We start from the raw sequence: 23,223 nt of genomic DNA on the forward strand, positions 1-23,223 counted from the left end.
TAGTTTTTGAACATAAAAAAACAAAACAACAACAACATTAAAATAAAAGATTTATATACATGCATTCCTGCATACATATAATTAGAATGACAAATAAATAAGGTCATGTACTTATTAGCACAATCTTCCAAATTTGAAAGTCATTCAAAAAGGAACAAAAATTTTCCATGTTCAAAAGGAGTAGGAAGAAGTTGATAAACAACTTATCAAGTCCGACCCCCTTTCTCTACATGTATGTAGAATTATACCTAATATTTGAGTTAAAAAAACAGAAATTATGAATTATTTTGACTAATAGGAATGAAAGTGATCACTTGTATTTCAAAGAGCATTGAATAGAATCCTATTCATTCTTTTGTGGTAATTTGGTTTAAAAACATAAATATATATATTTCAGATATAGATATTTTTTTTAAAGGGGTCAAATTTGACCCGAAGGCTATAGGAGGGTTAAATATTTGGTATTTGGTCATAAACCAAAGTATTGGACAAAATGAAATGTTGACCTGACTGTTAGAGGTAAAAGATGTGAATAGAAAATCAAAGTTATGACAATTCATTTTTAGGGTAACATGAGTGCCTGCAGTGCCTGTACCAATACTGCCAGCATATCTAAAAACAGGATTATGATGCTAATTTGTTTAAATGACCCATTGTGTTTCAAATGTCAGAAAAAGTATCAAAGTGAGTCGGATCAGCGTGTAAACGATGAAAACGTTTAGTTAGTTGACCAGAATATGTGACATTTTCTAAAGAGGCAAAAAGGCATGTGCTAAAAAAAAGCACGGGACATTATCATTACATGCTCATAAGGAACGTCAATCTGGGTATTGATGACAGACATCCCAGAAATATGTTCCCACAATCTAATCCAATTAGACTTTGGTTTATGATTTGCAGTATTCAACACAACCCTGCCACTCCTGACCAGGCAATAAAGATATAGAAATAAATGGGAACGTCACCAAAGCAGTTCCAGTAAACAGAAACCACTTGAATAGAGACCAGCTTGCAAAGGGGTCACCCGTCTTTGAATTTGGCCTTCATTGAATCTCGCTTGGTTGTAACACTATCGCAGTGAGATATATACTGTATATATATATGTGACAAGTCAAAGACGGGATATATATATATATATATATATATATATATATACACTGTATATATTATATCCATTTTGCCATGATCACACACATGTGACACACACCACACACACACACACACACACACACACACACACACACACACACACACACACACACACACACACACAGTGAAAACACTGTTGCTGTCACATCTGGTAAAAATCTAAATTGAATCAATGACTCAATGCTCCAAGGGTTATTCAGGGTGTTGTCTTAGATGATAAAATAAATCCTGAAGCACACTAGTTTGTTAATTAAGAATTTTTTTTGATAACAATGACATGATAATAATACCAGTTTACTTGTGCCAATACATAAGCATGCTGGAAGGTCTCACACAAAATGTATAGTTACTGTGTCAGATATCATTATACAATCTGGCATACCCTTCCTTCTTCCACCCCTTTTTTTCCTTTAGTGATAGAATGGGTTGGAGTCCCTGTATTTTCTACACTTTAGTGTCTTTCTTTTTTCCTTCCAGTTCACAGTCATTATCCTTGTTCTGCCAGTAGAGAAAATATATCAGGCTACTGAAGCATCATTTTTTTCTATTATCCACTTTCTTATGTTTGAGGACATTTGTCTCACTGGGTTTTTTTTTTTTTTGGGGGGGGGGGGGGGGGGGGGGAGAATAGTTGTGTCTCAGTGTACATCTTTCTGTTTTACATGGTTGAATAACTGCTCACAAAAATTTGCTCTGGTGCACTGCATCAAGATCTAACATGGGTTTGAATCAGTGTGTTTATGGATTCCTAATAAAGACATTTCTTACCACACAGTCAAAAGAAGAGAATACACAATGACAATCTATACTAATGGCTCTATGGTTTTAGCAGGTGTGAAAAAATGAAGGAGGATGTCCTGTGTATAAAAAAAACAATGGATTTAAAATCATATTTATCCTGTATGGTGTCTGAAGTCAACTAGCAATGGCTTCTACACAGACATAACTGAGAAGCAGTGGTGAAAACAACTGTGTATATACTCAAGACTGTAGGTGCAATTTTGAAGTACTTTATTTTCTTTATTTTCTGCTACTTTAAAGTTCCACTACAACTCTGGGGAAAATATTGGGCTTTTGATCCCACTACATTTTTCTAACAGCTATACCGCATACTAAGATTTAAAAAAGGCCTATAGCTCATAAGGTAAACAGAATATGATAAATTATAAATTAAACGTCCCGATGAAGTATACTACTATAACTTTTACTAGTAACAGTATTTATATTTCGTTATTACAACTTTTACTTCAATAACAATGTTGCCAAAGCATCAAATTTACGTGTTACCCTACAAACCTTATAATTAGGCATTCTCTCTCTCTCTCTCTCTCTCTCTCTCACACACACACACACACACACACACACACACACACACAAACACACACACACACAATTTCACTCCCAGAATACAAATGAACGCTTTTCATAGGCGACCCTGAACTTTCAAGTCAGACTGACACACTGTATTCTGTTCATTACGGTAAAAATGACAGCATGGCGTGTGCTCTCTGCTCTGGGAATGCGCAGAAATGGGGGTGTAACAGGGAACTGCAGACATTCAAAGCAACCGTGGGGCTGGATTCCCTGTTCCAAAACCAAAAAGTGGCGATTACGGAAAAAAATATCGGCGGTTATAAAACCAGAAACCCGCACAACATACAGACAAAATGCGGTGATAAAACGAGAGTCCAGTGTTAGCACCTTTTTTACAGCAGTGGTGAAACCCACGGAATGTTCCACACGGGAACAGCTGACCGTAGGATGCCGCACTTAACCTAACGAGATGTGAACATTACAAGAGAAATATCAATGATCAGATGTTTGCATATTAACAATCAGGTAACTACACTGCTGCTCTTGTTATCGCTTTGTCTCGGTTGAATTTTGGAGATTTACGGTGCGTGTTTACGGCAGATTGTTAAACGGGTTATTAGGGCTGTCATCCTGCTCAACCTCCAGCCCCTCCTTGTTTTGCTGCTACCGAGTGCGATGTTGTAATGTTTACATTTAGTCTATGTTGCATACCACTGCTGCCCTCCTTAGTCTCTCTCTCTTCGTTAGGTGCATCCTTCTGGATGCGTTCTAAGGACTAGAAACGCTTCAATGCTTTGCAGCATTCCAAACAGACCAGGAGATTGGGCTTGATATAATTCCTAAGGCCCATAAAGCTTGATAATCCTCAAGTGCAGCATCACATCAAATTTTTTGCAGCTCCATTTGCTGACCTACAAAAACGGCGAAATTACGTACCAAAGCTGATAAGAGGGGTTTCTCACTTGATCATGCAAGTGCAATATTACATAACCGGCTATGTAGTGTGGTAGGACACTGTGGCCTCCAATGAGAGTTAAAACAGACTGTGGGCCATTAGTTTTAGACCCAAAGGCAATGTCTCGTACAAAGCTATTTAATTAAAATGCAATTTTACTTTTGGTAGAAATTGATTTGATGTTATAAAATGAGACAGCTTGCCACAAGAGAGATGCTATAGCCTAGTTGGGCAATTCTTCAACTTTTATGGTCAGCGATGCTCAACTGAGTAAATAGACCAGGTTCCTCATTTTGGAGTTTAATCTGTGGAAACATTTCTAATTATCATGTAATTATAGTGAATGTCAGTGGTAAAAAAAAAATAGATTATTTACTTACGTACACTTTAAAAATTCTGCATCACAAGTCCTGCATTCAGAACTTTACTTAAGAAAATGTATTATCAACAAAATGAACTTAGGCTACTCATTATGCAAAAAAAAAATATTACTGGATCATTATTACTAATGCATGTAATTAATATGTTGGGGTGAAGCTACCAAATTATTAAATACGGTTGGGTAGTAGTATCTATAAAAATGCATCATATATCAAAAGACAATAAAGTAGAAGTACCTCAGAGTTAAAGTGCAATGCTTTGGTAAATGTACCTTGCTACTTTCCACCACTATTATTTCAAAAAGCACTGTAGAGCTGGCTGTGCTGTACATGGCAAAATACAGTAAGGAAAGGGGAGGAAAGAAGGTCAGAGCATTTATTTGGTCTGTCATTGTGCTGTTAGGGTTATGGATATTTAGTTAAATAATATTTTCACAAGGCTCAGCTACAGTCAACAGGAACTGCTTGTTTTGATACATTAAGGGCCTTAATGTATCAAAACAAGCAGTTAAGGCAAAGCTGTCTGTTGTCTGTGTTTGATGCGCGCTGATTGGTTACTCAGAACAGGAGGCGTGGCTTCGTCATAACAATGCAATTCAAGAAACATACACGCGCCAAGGAATGTTTCCTGTCGTAGCTAACGTTACATTTTCACACGTATTAACAGTATTTTCCTGGTCAAGTAAACGCTGCCGTTAACGGACAGACCATTTTGCGGTTTCTGGGGAAAACGGATTCCCTATACAGCAGTTAGAAGCTTGTGTTAGCTGACAAGCGTTAGCAAGCTAGCAGCTCCGTCCGACATTGTCAGAAATCTGTCGGAGAAAACAACAGGCTGTAACGTTAGTTGCTGTCAGGTGGTGGTAACGTTATTCGGCTAGAGGCGGTTACGTGCAAGGATAACTTGATGGGACACGACATTTCGGAGGCTGAAACACCTGCCATCTCCCCTTCTCACCGAGCAAGCAAACTAGCTAAGAAAGTAAGATGTGGTCTGTGTTGTTGGCCAACTCACATAGCTAGCTAAACCTGTCCATCCAATGCTGGTTGATGGTGTAACATGTTAGCTACATGGATAGAATATACATTGATAAATGAGCAAATGTCCTAAACACGTAGCTAGCTAGTAGCATGCTGGCTAAATCTCGCCAACAGCAGTTAAACGCAGCTGGTGATTCTGGACAAAGCGATAGCCTAGCTTGGCTAAAGTTAGCTACTCTCCTTCAACTGGGGACGTCGAATATGCCTTGACCTACAGTTGCCAGGACAATAATGTTTGTAATTTTCGCTGTGACGTGTGTGGGGCTTTGCGTTATACTTGTAAGAAACGGTGTAACGGCACTGTTGCCTTCTAAAGTGTATGTATAGCAGCACGCTGTACTGGTTGCCTTCCACATCTTTTGTTGTTGCTTTGTCTTTAGAGCACATGGCTTTCCGTGTTTTTGTTCAGGCAGGATACAGCGACCCCTATTTATTCTGTCCCCGAAAATACTGCATTAATTCCACTGCCACTTTAACACTAGCTAATGCGTTTACTCTGTTTTATTAAATACACATGTACACGATTTGCAATAGGCCTACCCTACAATTGAAAATGTAAGTATGGGATGTGTATAATCTAAACTGACGTAGCCTACGCTTGTGACTTTCTTTATTAGAAATTACAAGAATTTGGTTACAAATGGTATATATCTTGATCAGTCTCGCTAATTAGATACCTGTAGCGGACATTTAACTGTTATTTGTATTATAATTTGCAACAATTGTGTTTTAAGCATAAACTGTTTCACGTGTATCTTAAAAAGCCGTAATTGAAAGTGCTACTGAGATATTGGAGCAAGTGGATATGAAATATAGTAAAATAAGTTTGGTATTTAAAACAACCAACGGTCATGATGACTCATTATGAAAGGCAAATGGCATCTCACAAAAGATAAAATGCAATTGTTGAATTAAATATGATCCAGGCATGGTCTTGTCATGGTGTTATTTCAGTGGGCCTAATAGCTGGTTTGATTTGCATTGAGAGTTGATGTTAAGGAAAGTTCCCCATGCCACTCTCTATGTATGGTGAAGGGTGTGTGATATGGGGATGCATAGTGTCCTGGATCCATGAAATAACTGGCCTTAAAAAACAAAAATGTGCCTGCCTCTATGGGAATTTAACATAGGGGTGTGTATACTTATACCCCCTGTATTTTAAGGAAGAAAATGTATTTATTTACAATACATTATTCATTCACAAAGAAATGTGGTTTTTGTATGGTTAGATTTTCCTAAATTGTTTTAATTAAGGCATTAAGATCAATTTCTAAAAGTTGTATTCCTCTTTTAATCAACTATTGCATGGGTGTGTAAACTTTCTCAAGCCACTGTGTGTGTGTGTGTGTGTGTGTGTGTGTGTGTGTGTGTGTGTGTGTGTGTGTGTGTGTGTGTGTGTGTGTGTGTGTGTGTGCGCGCAGATATACATACAAGCTCTGTAGCATAATAGGGTTGTGATTTTGTCTACTGGTGTGTTTTTACAGGGTTAGGACAATCAGAGGCAACATAGAAGTGCCTCCACTGTACAGTTTCTTTTCCCAGAGTGTGACTCGTCAGCACGACGTCACCAATGCGACCATGGGAAATAGCAGTAAATAGGCTGCCACCAACAGCCCCCTTAAACCCGAGGAGGTTCCTTGGAGAGCCCTGCAACGCCCCAGTGTTTCTCAGGAGAAGGTAACAATTCTGCCTGGTCTTTCCTTAAGACAATTTTCTTATAAAGTACATTGTACTTATTTACTAAAAAGTAAACGCGTTATTAACAGTGTTAACACAAAACCCCTTTTAACGGCGTCATTTTTTTTAATTGCGAGATTATCGTTCTTTTTGGCCTAGCAAACTTTGTAGTTTTTTGCACATGCTGTTGCAACAACAAGCAATGTTAGAAAAACAACACTACACCAGATCTAGCTAGACCGGAAACAAAACAACAAGCACGCCGCGCAGACTTGTTTAGACTTGCGAGCCGGCCATAGAGTAGTGACGTTACAGTTTGAGTGGATGGCAAATGTGAGACGCCAATATGGATTCCAATAAGATTCTGAATCGTAAGTTTACATTTTAAAAGTTGCCAAATGGTTCCATCGACAAGATCAAAGTGATCTGTGGGTTTTGTCGTTGTGAACTGAGCGATCATCGCAGCACGTCTGAAATACCACTTGATGGCCAAGCACACAGCTGATGCAAATTCTCCGCCTCCTTTTCAAAGTATTTTTTTCACCGTTTTATTGATGGTCGGTGTTACATTGTGTGAGAGATTATTTGCTCCAAGCGAGAATGTTATGTGTGAAGTTGAACACTACAGTAGCCTATATGCCAAGTTGGTTTAAATTAAAAAAAAAAAAAAAATGCACAAAGCAAGCCAATCCACTTTTCCATGTTGATAAAAGCTTTAAAATGAGAAAAGAATAATGGGACAAAAAGAAATCAAGGGACACTTAGAATGGATAAAAATATGCGATTGATTGCAAGTTAACTATGACATTATTGCGCTTAATCACGATTAAATAATTTAATTGTTTGACAGCACTACTAAAGTGTTTTTCACCATCAACAAAATGTCAGCTTCGTGTGAGTCAGGTACCAACAGGCGGAAAAATAGTCAAATGCACCTTTTTTTTTCCTCAACATAATTTTAAAATGAAAACACACTTGTTAGATCTGAAGACAGTGTCATCAGATGTTATCATTACAACAAAAATATGATTGCATGCAAATGTGGCATATATTGTTATAATATTTTGACAGCATAAGAAAGGTCTGCACACTGTACCTCCCCTAAGTGCAACTTATTACCTTAACCCTTGTATTGTCTTCACTCTCGGGACCCTCTCGTGTCCCTCGGGTCAAAATGACCCGTGACTTATTTGGGGTTTTAAAAACAATTCTGAAATAAAAAATTTACTTCATAATCTATTGACAAATATTGTCTTTATTAATTTCAAACAATTGAGATAAAATACATAACAGTCTCTACTAGAACACAAAGATGGAAGTGTGAATTGTTTTTTGTCATAAGGTCATAATTCATGTTAAAAATCCCCTATGGGATCATTCTTATGGTCATATCCCGAATAATTTTCTAAATTGAGTCAGGAATACATGTTTATCTCAGAAAATAAGGTAAGGCCATTGATTTTCAGGTAGAAAAAAAGTATACTTGTACCATTTTTCTTTTTGTAAAAATTTGAAATGGGTCAATTTGACCTGAATACCATACAAGGGTTAAACAGTATTTGGATGTGTGGGCATACTATGCATTATTTATATTGTTCCATGCAACTTGTTTCCAAGCCTCTATTCAACAAAACTACACACTGACTCATGATTCTCAAGCTCCATAAGCCCACCAACACACACTAAACAAAACCTCATTAGCATGACATGCTTGTTTCACCCACCCCCCAAGATATTTAAAGTGTAAAAGGGGGGAAATATTGCTCCATTGTGTGTATCAAGTGTATGGTTGTAAGTACTGACTTATGCACCAATTACCTAACATCGATGCCGATAATATAAGAAATATGCAACTTCTTTTATTTGGACCTACAATATATTGAACTACATGTGGCACATTTTTTTCTGTGTGACGTTACAGCCTACCAGTAAGACGCCAGTGGGGGAGACGAGACAGACCTGTACTGCACACTTCTCTGATCCAGGATGAGAACTTCCATCATCTGCTTTTCTCCCAACATCACCAACAGGTTCCTTTAGATGACTCCAGACAATACAGCCACACCAGCACACCACCACGCATGCTTCACCCTGCTGCTCACCTGCCCCAGCAGAGCCCCATCATGGTGGATCTACATGACCAGGTAACCGAACAAGAACAAGCTGATGGATAAAGAAGTTACAACATTTATTAAACATGATTTGCTGTCTAGTCTGACCAAAGTATTCCATAGTAATGTGCAGATTTATTATGAAACATGCAGGGTGTTACATAGTGAGTATGTGTTAATGAGTTATTTTTGCAGACAGGCTTCTGTTTCAGGCAGATTGTGGAGTCACCCCATGTCTCCCCCCATTTCTTTTCTTAAAAGATGCACCAGGGATCCGTTCCAATATCATACACTGTTACGACGGTGACGACCCATGGATTTCCCATCCACACCGGGCAGCCCCTTCCAGGGTGCAACACTCAGCAGCTCCCAGCATGCTCGGTAATGTTCAGCGGACAGCTCTCTCTGCTCTGCTGCCTTCCTCCTCCTGTGAGTTTGAAAAGGAAGAGCCCAAATGTCAGTGGCATCCATGTAGCACACCATACCAGCCATGCAATCTGTCACTGTTCATGACTAACAAATAAGCTGCTGCTGTTACTGTGCAGAATATTTTGGTTTAGTTCTGACAAACCGTTAAGCAACATGACATTTGATACTGTTGTACATTTGGTTTGTGTGGAAACAAACAGACTTTAAAATGATAATTGGTGTGTTGTCAGTGCTGTGACTTTCTGTAATGCATCGCTTCTATTCACTACGCACTTTCATTTTAAATGCCTTACTGCAAATTTTCTTTGGTTAGGCGGAGGCTGCTTCAAAGTGTTAAGTTTTATTGTTGACACAAATTTAACAAAAAAATAAGACTGACATACTTAAATTAATGTCTGCTCTTGTGTCTTTTTCTCTCCTCAGCTCATACAGGCATGTACCATGCAGCATATGCCAGTGTCTTATCAAGCCTTTCCACCCCTGATCTCCAGCGAACATTTTGTATTGCACCCAACCCCATCTGTACCCCCCCACCAGCCGCCACACCTCACTCCTTTGAGCCAGTTTGTCCCTTTACAGCCTCAGCACCCACGCATGGTGAGTAGTCCATGACATAGTCATGTTCATTGATGAACACACAGTAAATGTAGAATTTAACCACTAATTTGTTGATTTGCATAAATATTGTATGTTTAGTCAAACTGTTTTTATGTACATCTCTCTCTCTCTCTCTCTCTCTTTCCCTCTCTTCTCTCTTTCCTCTCAGTCTCTTCAGAGGGTAGACAATGAAGTTGACCTAAGAGGGGACCAGCACCCATTAAGTACTTTCTCATACCCTCCCTCTCATCACCCACCAGCGCTGCCTCCTTCTCTGCCCCTACAGTATCTTCCTCAAGAGCCTTTGCACCAGGAGCTTCCCTTTGGAGTGGTAAGACAGCCTCCTAGACATTTTCAGTCTTTTATTTTCCTGGGAAATGGGCCGTGCACTTATGACTTATTTTTAGCATGATCTGCTTTACACCTGTTACATAGTCACACATTCACAGCTGGTGGCTGTCCAGCACACAGGGCATCTGCAGGTCTTGAAAAGTCTTCAAAAGCATTGAACTTTGCTTCCTTAAAGAATGCCTTAGAGGGTATTAAAAGGTTTAAAAAAAAAAAAAGTTTTACATATTTTTCTTGCCTGCCTTCAGCTGTAATGTTAGTCATAAAATGTTTGTGTCTGATTGAGGGCTGTCCGAAAATAGGATTGTTTGGACAGTGGATTTTGCGTTACAGTCAGCACCATCACACCTGAAGCAAATACTATCCCTATTGCTGGCTAAAACGGCTATGAAGCTCATTGTTTTATAACGGACAGGTGTTTTAACAAATCTATCCGTCCATTTTAGGCTAGTGGCAGCCTCCGGTGCCAATAAAGCCATCGCGGAAGTTCCAAAAACTGCATTTCCTTCAATTGCAACTTGAGGTCGGCTCCGAAAGGGAGTCAGTCCCCATAGACCCTATGTTAAAATGCCCAACTCTACAGCAAAAATAAACAAGTTTACCGCCTTGTACAGAAAAACAGTTTTGGTCAATTTCCCATTTCACGACAACTGTATAGGGAGTGAATAATTTTACAACTCACGCATTTCAGTTAGATTAAGGCTTATAGTTATGCATAATTAATGCTCTTTGCCCCTTTTTTGGATTACCCCAGAGTTAGGTGACGTCAGGCATTGCCAACTTGGTGAGAGCAGGAGCTGCCCACTTTGAGCTTCATTTTTTGCATTTCCGAAACCTATGGGTCACAGGGAGAATATGTCCATATATCATACGGCCTATGACTTTATGCAACTTACCCAAGTTCAAGTCACATTGATGCAATTAATTGGATCACTAGGAATTATTGTCAAACACTGAAGTACGGAAAGTACTGAAGGAAAGGTAATGTATTAAAAAAAATAGATGGAGAAATAGATGGAGCTTTCTGGTCCCTAAACTCCTAAACCAGCTGAAAACCAATGCATGTGGGTATTTAGCAGTGTTGTTGATGGATTCAGGTCCAAATGGCAGTGTAAAAGGGGAAAAAGAGAAAAGCAAAGTGAAAGTGACTTTTTTTTTGAATGCTTCTTTAAAAAATAAAAAGGAAACATGTTTCAGGCAGAATAAAACTACTATGGGCTGAGTTTTCCTAGTGACCTTCCCAAAAAAGCTAATGATGCTGGTATAAAATGTTGATATAAGATAAAAATGGCTGGTGATTTTAAGACAATAAAATTTTAATTTATTGAATGAATCAAATTTGAACATATGTGTTAGTGGCTTGTTGGTCCTGGCCTTGGACACACATTCATTCGGTTTGATAAAGTGCTTATTGGACTTATCATTGCACTTAGAATAACGAGCGTAGATTGTCCTCAATTTAGGTCATTGTTTACGTATCATCTCCGGTTTTCCCTGCATCATCCACCGTGTGTGTTTGTGTGTGAGCGCGTCAGTCGTGGGGGGAACTGAGCAGCCCCCCCCCCCCGCTGCAGAGAGCCGACAGGATTAAAACAGCAGCACATTTTAGTGTCTTAAAGAGTGAAAAAACATTTGGGCGTACAGTACATTGATGTTAAAATGTGCACAGGTTGGCAGGGCAGTCTGAAATGTTTTTCACGGCCTTTTGCTGTACGTTTTCTTGGTAAATGTGAGATGTTTGAGTCACACACGTCTTTATATCAGAAACAAGGAAATTAATTTGACGTTGTTACATACTGATGCAATGTCTGGCACGTGGGACTGCTGTGATTGTTGAAGTTGCGGGGAACTCCGGTTATTTGCGGAAAAGTTGCAGTGATTGGTTGAATTTGCTTGAATTGTTGCGACTGTGACATCGCAGAATCCTGGAGGACCTGAGAATGGTCACATTACTGTAAAAATGTTCTTGTTCAGTTTTACGTAATACCTTAAATCTCTGTGTTTCTCCTCAGCCATATCCCCACATGCTGCCCCGGCGAGTGAGTGGACAAAGATACCGTTTGCAGCAACCTCTCCCCCCTCCTCCTCCCCCTCCATCTTACTACCCAGGCTTCCTTCCTTACTTCCTGTAAGTACCTGCATTAAAATCTCCCTGTTTATGAAGTGTAGCATGTATGTGGTGATTTACTAGAATGAAAAATAGATTTGTTACGTTTACTATCACTGCAGCTGAGTCAGGGTCAATAATATGCTGCACCCTGGTTGTGCAGTAGAAACGATGATTTACACTAGTTAATACTAGACTACTACTACTACATTCTCAGTGCTGGTGTTTGCATAGCAGGTGCTGCTTAAACAAAGTTCCCACTTCAGAACTTAAGCTCTCATGTTCTGCTCACCTGCAGTCTTTTTTAGCTCCCACTCAAAAATCCAGAGGAAAATTGGCATTGGCTCGATGCCACATTTGACTGTGTGTAAAGATATCTAGTGGGCTAAACATCTTGCTTGACCTGTCGGAGACTCTACCGGAGCCCCTAACTTGCTTGGAACTTTACTGTAAAAAGGCTGGTTAATAGGACCTTTTCTGTAGCGGCTCCTCGGCTATGGAATAGCCTGCATATTCACAAGTACAAATACTATGCAGATTAAGACCAGATGATTTCCTAGGTTGATATTGACTTGGCACAGTGCTTCAGCTGTGCTTCCACCCAATATAGTCCCAAGTCAGTATCCGCCTAGGAAGTCGTCTAGTCTTAATCTGCGTTGCTTTTTGTACTTGTTGTAAATACGCAGGCCACAAGAAGTAATTAGGTTGTTGTTTTTTTGTTGACTCACAACATGCTAACCGGCAACATAGGATTGCATTCACTACGCTAAGCTAACTACCTGCGGCGGTGCCGGTGTGGCCCCGGACTAAAACAATGCGGGCACTGAGATTAAAAACGCGTTGGCCAACCTCTCTACAGCTATTGGAGACCGTGATAAGCCCTATTTTAACAAACTATGGCATGTTCCTTTTAAGACACACTTTTATTCAGTCTTTTTTGCTTTTAATCTGTTTAATTATCTGTTTATGCAATTTTACAAGTTTCAATTTGTTTATTGACTTATTTCTACTTTGTACTAAAGTTGTTACATGGTGTATGGTATTACATCATGTTCCGTGCCATTTCTCGTACGGGTTATTTCTTGGGAGACTAGACTTGGGGATTCCTACTGGTAAAAGATCTAGTAACCCAGTCAGTTATTGTGAAGGCATGTTGAGTAGTGTACAGCAAACTGACTACTTCAAACAACTTGTAGTGGGAACTTAGCTTTACAATTGCAGTGATTGTGTAAATGCTCAACAAGTGAATGTTTCTCTTTGCTCAGGTCAATGCTTCCTGTGCCTCCAACAGCAGTGGGCCCAGCCATTAGTCTAGACCTAGATGTGGATGATGTGGAGATGGAGAACTATGAGGTTAGAGTGATGTATTTTTTGTTGTTTTTATTTTTTCAGTTTTGTGTTCAATCCTTTGTAATTTACTGTAAAATGATAATTTCATTCAAAGATACTGATGGTTTACCATAATTTGAAATATTCAAGTATTTAGTAGAAGTACTTAAATTACTGCTATAAATTCTGACATTGCAGAATTCATGTGTGTAAAAGTGTAGAGATTAATTTACAATAAACTTGTACGCGGCCATAAATTATAAAAGCGAGGGAAAGATTAACCTGGGCTCGACATTAAGGTTTCTATGCTTGTCCGGAACAAGTGCATTTTTTGTAGGACAAGTTGAAGAGAAATTTACTTTCCCCACCGGACAAGTTAGAACTCAAACTGAATAAAATGCCATATAGTTATGTGCCACTCTATATGTTATGTGTTATTATGTTCTATAGTACTGATTTGAAACAAATACATTTTTTTCCCCTCAATACGGGGCAGCGGGTCAGCTGACCGCTAACATTCAGACCAGCCCGGTGTTCAGCTCATTCTTTCAAAGCAATGCAGCATAAAAGCACGGCAAGCCAGCCGGTGCTATTTGGCTATCATTAGCTTGCTAACTCTACCATGGCCCAGCCCTATGTGGCGTTACCGCCACATAGGGCTGTGCAATATATCAATGTTATATTGATATTGTGATGTAAGACTAGATATCGTCTTCGATTTTGGATATTGTAATATAGTATAAAGTGTTGTCTTTTCCTAGTTTTACAGACTGTTTTATAGTAAATTGATGTAATTTTATAAACTGTTCTTTTATTTACCTTTTCTCCACTAAGTCATTAAATCATTTCTGATTAATAATCAAAAATATCATTGTGTAAATAATATTTTGTTAAAGCACCAATAGTTAACCTTTCAATGCAGTATTGGCATTGAGGTATTTGGTCAAGAGTATCGTGATATTTGATTTTTCTCTATATTGCTCAGCCCTACCTCCATGCCACATCGTTCACAGAAAACAAACCAAAGATAGATGTCACTCGTGGCGATAGCAGTGTGCTTTGTGTGGATGAAGCGTTAATTTCATCAGTTATTTTAAAACCGTAGCTACGCAACTCGCTGGATTGAATATCAGCTAATAATCAACTGTAAAGTACCTACACCTTTTTAAAGGATCTCTTTTGTAAATCAGCCTCTGCCGGGTGGAAAGTGAAATGTATGGGAAACAAACAAAAAAACATCAACATTTTGTGGCAAAATCCATGTCTAGAAAATTATTTTAAATATAGTATTTAAAGTTCAATTCACTGCTGCCTCTAGTCAAAAAGTACCATATATTGACGAATGTTTTAGAATATAACCTAAAAATCTCAAAGTAATGAGAATTTAAAATATTGACTTAGAATCTCAATATTTTGGCTTAGTCTCTCAATATATTGACTTTTCTCAAAATATTGGCTCGGTATCAATATAGATATTAAGTTTTGAGAGAATATTGAGATACTATATTGAGATACTAAGATACTAAAAATATTTTGAGATATTAAGTCAATATATTGAGATATTGAGTTTTGCTGCGGGGAAAAGAACATAAGGACCCCGGGGAATGACTCCCCAGAGCTAGGTTAGTAACAGGCATTTCTGGGACATGGATGCACACAAATGGAAAGATAAAGGAGAGAGGAGCTCAGTGTGTCAAAGGAAGTCCCCCGGCAGTCTATAACTAATACAGCATAACTAAGAGAGACAGGGTAAAGAGAGGAACCTGGACGGGCTAGAACTCTCCCCTGCCTTATCGGGCTGTACTGCCCTGCCCTGCATCTCTCTAGTTTTATTAGTGATTTACATGGTAGATAAATCTGATGACTGACGAGAAGCAGGTGGGCCGGGTTAGACGGGCGCTGCAACTCATCACTCCCTAACTATAAGCTTTATCAAAGAGGAGAGTTTTAAGTTTACTCTTAAATACAGACTCTAAGAATCACAAGTGAATTATGCGAGGGCAGTGCTCTAGTGGGACAATAAGGCACTAAGAACTCTTCAAGATAAGATGGTGCTTGACCATTTTGAGCTTTGTAGGTCAGGAGAAGAATTTTAAATTCAATCCTGGATTTCACAGGAAGCCAATGCAAAGAAGCTAATACAGGAGAAAATTATCTCTTTTCTTAGTTCTTGTCAGAATACGCGCTGCAGTATTCTGGATCAGCTGGAGAGTCTTACTGGACTTATTTAAGCATCCTGATAATAAAGAATTAAAGTAGTCCAGCCTGGAAGTAACAAATGCATGGACTAGTTTTTCAGCATCGTTTTGAGACAGGATGTTCCTAATTTTGGCATTGTTAAGAAGATAAAAAAGGCTGTTCTTGAGGTTTGTTTTAGATAGGCGTTAAAGGATATATCCTGATCAAAAATAAGTCCTAGATTTCTGACAGTAGGGCTGGAGGCCAGTGCAATACCAACCAGAGTAGCCATATCTCTAGATAATTAAGTTTGGAGGTGTTGGAGTTCTGAGTTTAACATCAGAAAATTGTAGGTCATCCAGGAGTTTATTATGCATGCTTGAAGTTTAGCTAACTGACTGATTTGTCTGGCTTGATTGATAGATTTAATTGGGTGTCATCCGCATAACAATGAAAGTTAATTGAGTGTTTCCTAATAATATTGCCTAAAGGAAGCATACATAAGGACAATAGAATTGGTCCAAGCACTGAGCCTTGTGGAACGCCATGGATAACTTTAGCGTACTTGGAGGATTCATTGTTAACATTAACAAATTGAGATTGATCGGATAAATATGACTTAAGCCAACTTAGTGCAATTCCTTTAATGCCAACTAAATGTTCCAGTCTCTGTAACAGGATGGTATGGTCAGTGGTGTCGAAAGTAGCACTAAGATCTAGTAAAACAAGTACAGAGACAAGTCCTTTGTCTGCAGCAGTTAGGTCATTAGTAATTTTCACCAGTGCCATCTCAGTGCTATCATGCTTTCTAAATCCTGACTGAAAGTCCTCAAATAAACTATTCCTATGTAGAAAATCACATAACTCATTAGTGACTACATTGTCAAGGATCTTGGAGAGAAAGGGCAGATATAGTTTGCCAATACCTCCGGGTTGAGGGAGGGTTTTTTCCGGAGAGGTTTTATCACAGCTACTTTAAATGGCCATGGTACATAACCTGTTAATAGATACATATTGATCATATCTAGTAATTGAGTGGTAAGCACAGGTAAAGCTTCTTTAAATAGCCTTGTTGGGAAGGGGTCTCAGAGACAGGTAGATGGCTTTTCACTTTATTATATCTCCAAAGTTATAGGTGTGATTTAAAATGGTTGGTGGCTGTATGGTATTTTACTTTCCATGTGATCTCTCTCTCTCTCTCTGTCTGTCTGTCTGTCTGTCTCTCTGTCTGTCTGTAGGCTTTACTGAATCTAGCGGAGAGGTTGGGTGAAGCAAAACCACGTGGACTCACTAAAGCTGATATTGAGCAACTTCCGTCCTACAGATTCAACTCAGAGAATCATCTATCTGAACAAACGCTGTAAGCCTTTTTTTCACCCTTTTAATAAACAAGCCACTTATATTTAGTCAATATAGATGTATGTACGTATATCCCGGTAATTCACTATTTTCTTCTCCTTAGGTGTGTTGTTTGCTTTAGTGACTTTGAGTGTAGGCAGCTACTTCGGGTATTACCTTGTAACCACGAATTCCACGCAAAGTGTGTGGATAAATGGTTAAAAGTAAGTTGATGCCAGTTTTAACAGAACATAATTTCATAGTGTCCTCATAGTTTTGGTGAATGTTTTGAAATGTTAAATGTGAAGTGCTTAAGATCTTTATGCTTTGTGTTTCCGCTTGACTTCCAGACCAATCGCACTTGTCCCATCTGCCGAGCCGATGCCTCGGACGTACACCGGGAGGTGGAGTGAGGACTGTCTCTGAGTGCTGAACTGGAAAGCTGCACACACCAGAGTCTGTCCCAAAACTGGGGACGTCTGCCACCTAACCTGCATCCTCCAGTAGATATAGCTTACCAACCCACCACTCCTGCCCCTTCCTAAATGATAAGTAATCCAGGATTGTTTACTGGAGCCTGCTGTTCCTCTGCTGTGCTTCATTGTCCAAGTCTCATGAAACCCACTGCCTATCGCAGCCTATAGCCAGAGTTCTGGGATCGCCAGCCAGTTCTTTCTCTGCCCCCTCAACGCAGATTCCAAAGATTTCCCCAACAATGCATTATTTGCTGCTTTTGTTTACAGGGTTTCATTTTTACTTAGTGGATTTGGTTGTGGTGTTCATGAATAGTGGGAGTCCTGCATTGGAAGAATTGAGTCAGGAGCCTGGAGGATGATAGGCTTGACGCCTTGTGCAATTAGCAGAATATAATAGGAATACTTCAACACGTGCATCTGTGTTTTGGAGGCTATGCCTGACCATCATAGATGCATGCTTGTCTAGGTGTTGGGCAAAGTGACTTGTTAATAATGTATGTTCTGCAATAATGTATTGATCATTTCAACAGTTTTACCCCGTATTTGTTTTAGATTTGCCAATTATATTGTGAAAGTGTGATTTGCTATGGTTAAATGCAGATTCTGTTGAGCCTGAGGTTATGGACTGCAAGTGATGGGACATGCAACTGTGGAGTTTCCACTACCCCAGATTATCCACTCTGGAACACAGATCTGTACAAAAGCAGTCGGGGATTAATGGACTGCGTTGTTTTTTTTTGAGGTCATCTGGCATAACTGCACAAGTGCTACATCCACCCTCCACGTCAGCGTTGTTCCTCCGGCAAGTGTGTAAGCGTGTGTACATATTGCGTGTGTGTGTGTGTGTGTGTGTGTGTATGTTTGTCCTGTTCACAGAGCCAATGCATTGTGTAACCACTGGATACAGGGCAGCATGCTAGAATTTGCATGAACTGTTGATTCAGACGAGCAATATTTTAATCAAGCATTGCCACCAAAATTGTCGAATGTTAAGAAAAAGAATAGACAAAGAGGCATACTAAAAGAACGGCTTGCTTATTCAGACAGCGCCATGAGGGAAGACTAGCATGTGGTTCCAACCTGACTGCGTTTAAGGATGGGGGTCCTCGTCTGAAGGCTGTGCTAATGCCATAAAGCTCTGGAGGCCTGTGCAGAAAGCAATATGTGCAGCGAGTGGCGAGTTTTAAATGAACTTTCTTCCACTTTTAGGAAGACTGGGCTTTTTATTTCATTGTTTGTGAGCCAAATTCAATATACACATATAGCCCACTGTTAAAGATTTCAGATCTGCCTTCTTATGACCTTGACAAGCACAAACCTATTACTAATCCTGAAAATACCTTCGTCATTTCCACTTGTTTTAAAAGTATGGCGTTTAAAAAAAAAAAAAAGAAGAAAAAAAAGTTTATTTATTGGTTTCATCTTCTTGAAAAAATACGTTGAAGGAAACAGTTGGCGCACTAACATGTTTGTGTAATGTATGTTTTAATCTGCTAACTTGGTCAGGTCATGGTAATGGTGTTGTAAAAGAGCAACTGTACGTATAGCTTCAGTGTGAATGCTTTTAGATAAACGTTTGAAGACAGACGAATGTTGAAAACCTTTGTAGAAGTCACTGGTGACACTCCACGTTGAGCTTAATGTGTCCCCCAGTGGTCATGACGGAGTGTTGAGGAGTGTAAAAACACTGTTTGACTTCTAGTTCCCTGCTTGTATTCACACTAAAAAAAGGATACATTTGGGATGGGAAGGAAAAGAGCAACAAATGGATTTTTTCCTTTTGGATTCACTCTTGTCTCTTAACTGCCCAGTAAGCACTAACAGGCAACCTGTAACCTTTGCTCTTATGTGTAAAGGGTTCTTGCCTTTTTCTTTACTTCTGTTTCTTAAGTGAATGTGAGTCTTTGATGTGTGCCACCTTCAAAAGAAAAAAAAGAAGCCATTTAATGAGTTAAACCCACAGCTTTGAGAATTAACCTATGTGTACATATCTATTCGCTGGCATATATTGTAAGTTTTAAAAAAAATCACTCAGGGCCTCTTGGTATATAAAAATAAAGGAGAACAGTCAATTCCAAATGGAAAGGATGCCATCAAAAGGGTATATCTGAATTTAGTGTGATTGTTTTCCTCAGACCGCAAATGATTTAATGTAATCAATTATAATATTCTGTTTTGTCTGAGATAGTAGATAATACTTCATTTAAAGACAGGCATGCAAGAAAAAAAGATCAGTAAATATGTTATTAATATTCACTGAAACAAGGCAATGTACACTGCAACTCATTACAAGTGTATTATTCCAACCTGTTTGACTTTTGTTATATTACTCAAACCATATGTTGGACATAGCGGTTGTGATCCCATTTCTAAATGTGCCATGAGGCACACTGTCCTACCTAATTCACTCCCAGATCTACTTCAGAGGTGTTTTGCATGATTTAAAAGAAAAAAGAAAAAAAAACAATTGGTAAAACAAGTGTGTTGTAGTGGAGGATATCTCAAAATCTGGTGGGGACCTATGTAATGGTGCACAATATGCATGCTTGTCAACCAGATCCCAACTGATTTTTAGCTCTCGTTGGCTTTGGGTTCTGGGGGTCTGGATCGTAACGCTCAGCTGATAACTGCCATGCATTGTACTGCACACATTTGTAATAGAACTGAATGACTACAAGATTTTATTGCGCTAACTTCATTTTATAGAGAGGAAAAAAAAACAACTGGTCTTGAATCCAGAAATTCTTACATACATTGTGTTACTGTTCTTGCCCTAACGACTGAAAATGACATGCTCTGAACTACTGTAGTTTATCAAAAGCCATAGTGAAAAGGTGCTAGATGTTCTGCTTTTAGGTATGAAAACTCACTTGCGTGAATGCAATAGTTTGTCATGGATCCCATGTATTCTTAAAGCATGTTATACTAATACCCCTAAACAATGTCCGTGAAAATCAATATAGTTTAAGGGATTAAAAAAAAAAAAAAGTCTAAAGTGTTGTCATACTTATTTCAGTGTAGTATTGTACCTGCATATCAGGCTCTTGCTCTCAGTGTATCAATATCTTAAAATATATTGTTCACATATAGATACCTTCATGTTAATGTTAGCACTCTTATTTTGGAGTTAATATTTAACAATGTCCAGCTACCCTATTAAATATAAAGAAGCTCCCATTAAGGCCTAGGTAATGAGGTAACTTAATGACTGAGAATAGAGTCTTGTAGTCTTTCTGTTAAGAGTTATTGATTAATCTCACAGCTTGTGTGGTGCAAAAATGTGTTCCGATAAGCAGCTACAATTTATTTAGGATTTGTAATTGATTGCTCCGTAGATGCCATTTATTGTTTACCAATGAATTTTGCTGTGGTGGGATCTGTTCTTACTCTCCCTGGCCTCTAGGGGTCCTTGCCTGAACACCAGACTACCCACCCGCCAACAGAGCCTGGGGCATGTGTTCTGTGTTAGGCAGATATTTTTGCTTTGGTACTTGCACATTTACAGTTACCTCATTTTTTCCATGTTTGTATTTGGGGGTGGGGGGAGAAAACAACTAATATATATTATATATAGGAAATGGTTCTTATTAATGTTATAATTTTTCATTCCATTGGAATCATATTGTTTGTAGCATTTAACATAACTATTTACTGTATTATATATATATATATACATCTGTATACTGTTTGAAATTTTTAAGATTTGTACTTTTTTTAAATGAAAGTTGCTAGTTATGCTTTACCAAGTAGTGCAATCATATTTTTTTTTAACTGTTGTGGCTGATTTGAAAGGGTTGTTCACTAATAAATGTATGACGTATACCAATATCACATTTTACTTATTTGACTCAAGTTATTAAAAGTTAAATATATAAAGTTTGTTGATACTTCGAATCATAGATAACATAACCTGTGACCTTATTTTTGTATGTTAGCTGAACAGCGAAGGGAGACTTGGTCCTAGGGGGGGGGGGGGGGGGGGGGGGGGGGGGGGGGGGGGTCTATGCTCTGTAAAGAGAAGTAAACTGCTGATGCAAACTTCCACCTGTATGTAACTATCACAAGACATTCACACAACCACGACCCCCAAACATGCCAGGAAAAAGTCATTAAAGTCATAGTATAGGTATTGTATTCACTAGTAGTACTTACAGTATGTCATGAAAACAATCGTAAGACAGTCATGCTACACTGACGTTGTTATGACATTGATCACATACAATATACCATGACTCTTTATATTACTATACTATGACTTTTCATGACATTTTTGATGACATACTATACCATGACTTTTTATGCTGCACTATACTTTGACTTTTTAGCATACTATAGTGTGACTTTTTTATAACACTATTGATGACATAGGCTATTATGCTTTGACTTTACTTTTTACATGTCATGAAAAGTCTTAGTATAGTATGCAATAAAAATGTTCTAAAAGTCATAGTATATTTTGTTATAAAAAGTCATACAAACGAGTCATAGTATAGTACGCCATTAACAATGTTATAAAAAATCGTATAGTATCAAATATATAAAAGTATAGTATGTCATAAAAAGTCATAAATAAGTCATTGTATAGTATGTCATTAAACAATGGTCATAATTTGGCAATGTCATGAAAAGTCATAGTATGTCAAAAACAATCTCATAAAAAGTAATAGTAATTCATACAAATCTCATAAAAAAATCTAATTAAAAAATCATAGTATAGTATATTTATTCAATTGGATTAATAGTATCAATCACAATAAGTTGTCTCACTACACTTTACAAATAGAAGGTCTACACCACTCTATAATTTACAAAGACCCAACAATTTCCCCCAGAGTAAGCATTTAGTGCAACAACGACGAGGGCGCATTTAGTCACGGGGCATCTGCCGGTGCCGGCTGGGACAGAGCCACTGATACAGATGTAGAGAAATATGATTCATAATCATTATAGCAGTTGGTATGAAGAAAAGTGGCAATAGAACATGAAAAACGGTTTATTCCCTGAATGTGATCAAAAAACAAAGATAAACAAAACAAAAAGGTATCCATATACAAGGCTGGATTATCAAAAATTGAGTTTGTGCTTAAATTGACTTTCCGAACGAAAAATGAAAATAAAATCCTAAAAAGTCATAATATAGTGTTTCATAAAAATGTCCTAAAAATGTCATGAAGTCATAATATAGTACGTCTAATTGTACACAGTAATTTTTCCAACTATGACGTTTTAATCACTTTTTTCAACATGTACTGTGACTTTTTATCACTAGGATGACATACTATACTATGACTTATATATTATATATATTATTATATTATATTAAGATATAATATGACTTTTTATGCTTATTTTGACATACTATACTATGACGTTTTTATCACTTTTTTCAAAATGAAATACTGTGACTTTTCTATACATTTTTTCAACATACTATACTATGACTTTTTATCACTTTTTTCAAAATGTAATACTATGACTTTTTTCAACATACTATATCCTATGACTTTTATATCAATTTTTTCAACATACTTTACTATGACGTTTTTATCACTTTTACTATAGAGTCCCTGACAAAAGTCTTGTCGCTTATCTATTTTGTAGAAACACCTGCTATTAACCCTGGGGGCCCTGAGGCCATTTTTACAGTTTAATTTCCGTCTGGATTTATTTTATAAAAAGGCTTGTAAAACATCAACCCTGTTGTCTACAGTCAAGATATGAACATCATTTTTTTTAGGGCAAACTGGGTTATTAGAATATTTGGGTTGCAGTGAGGTCACTTGCATGTTAAAAA

The 23,223-nt window shown here is 38.1% G+C and overlaps 1 protein-coding gene across 3 annotated transcripts; it reads left to right on the forward strand.

Moving 5' to 3' along the window:
* Window positions 1-2,675: 2,675 nt before the first annotated feature.
* rnf44 (ring finger protein 44) lies at window positions 2,676-21,251 on the forward strand. Of its 3 annotated transcripts, none has more exons than XM_032528064.1 (11): window positions 2,676-2,988; window positions 6,324-6,516; window positions 8,438-8,660; window positions 8,889-9,056; window positions 9,480-9,653; window positions 9,823-9,984; window positions 12,014-12,129; window positions 13,374-13,461; window positions 16,854-16,975; window positions 17,078-17,177; window positions 17,304-21,251. In XM_032528064.1, exons 2-11 carry the CDS (start codon window positions 6,410-6,412, stop codon window positions 17,364-17,366), a joined length of 1,323 nt encoding a protein of 440 aa, XP_032383955.1. In that variant the 5' UTR covers window positions 2,676-2,988; window positions 6,324-6,409; the 3' UTR covers window positions 17,367-21,251. The 3 variants fall into 3 exon arrangements, with proteins under 3 accessions (XP_032383955.1, XP_032383954.1, XP_032383956.1); XM_032528063.1 differs by lacking the exon at window positions 2,676-2,988 and adding an exon at window positions 4,347-4,780; XM_032528065.1 differs by lacking the exon at window positions 2,676-2,988 and adding an exon at window positions 4,348-4,780 and having other exon boundaries at window positions 8,889-9,008.
* The last annotated feature ends 1,972 nt before the right edge of the window (window positions 21,252-23,223 follow it).

This window comes from Etheostoma spectabile, chromosome 10 (genome assembly GCF_008692095.1).
Source record: "Etheostoma spectabile isolate EspeVRDwgs_2016 chromosome 10, UIUC_Espe_1.0, whole genome shotgun sequence".
NCBI lineage: Eukaryota > Metazoa > Chordata > Actinopteri > Perciformes > Percidae > Etheostoma > Etheostoma spectabile.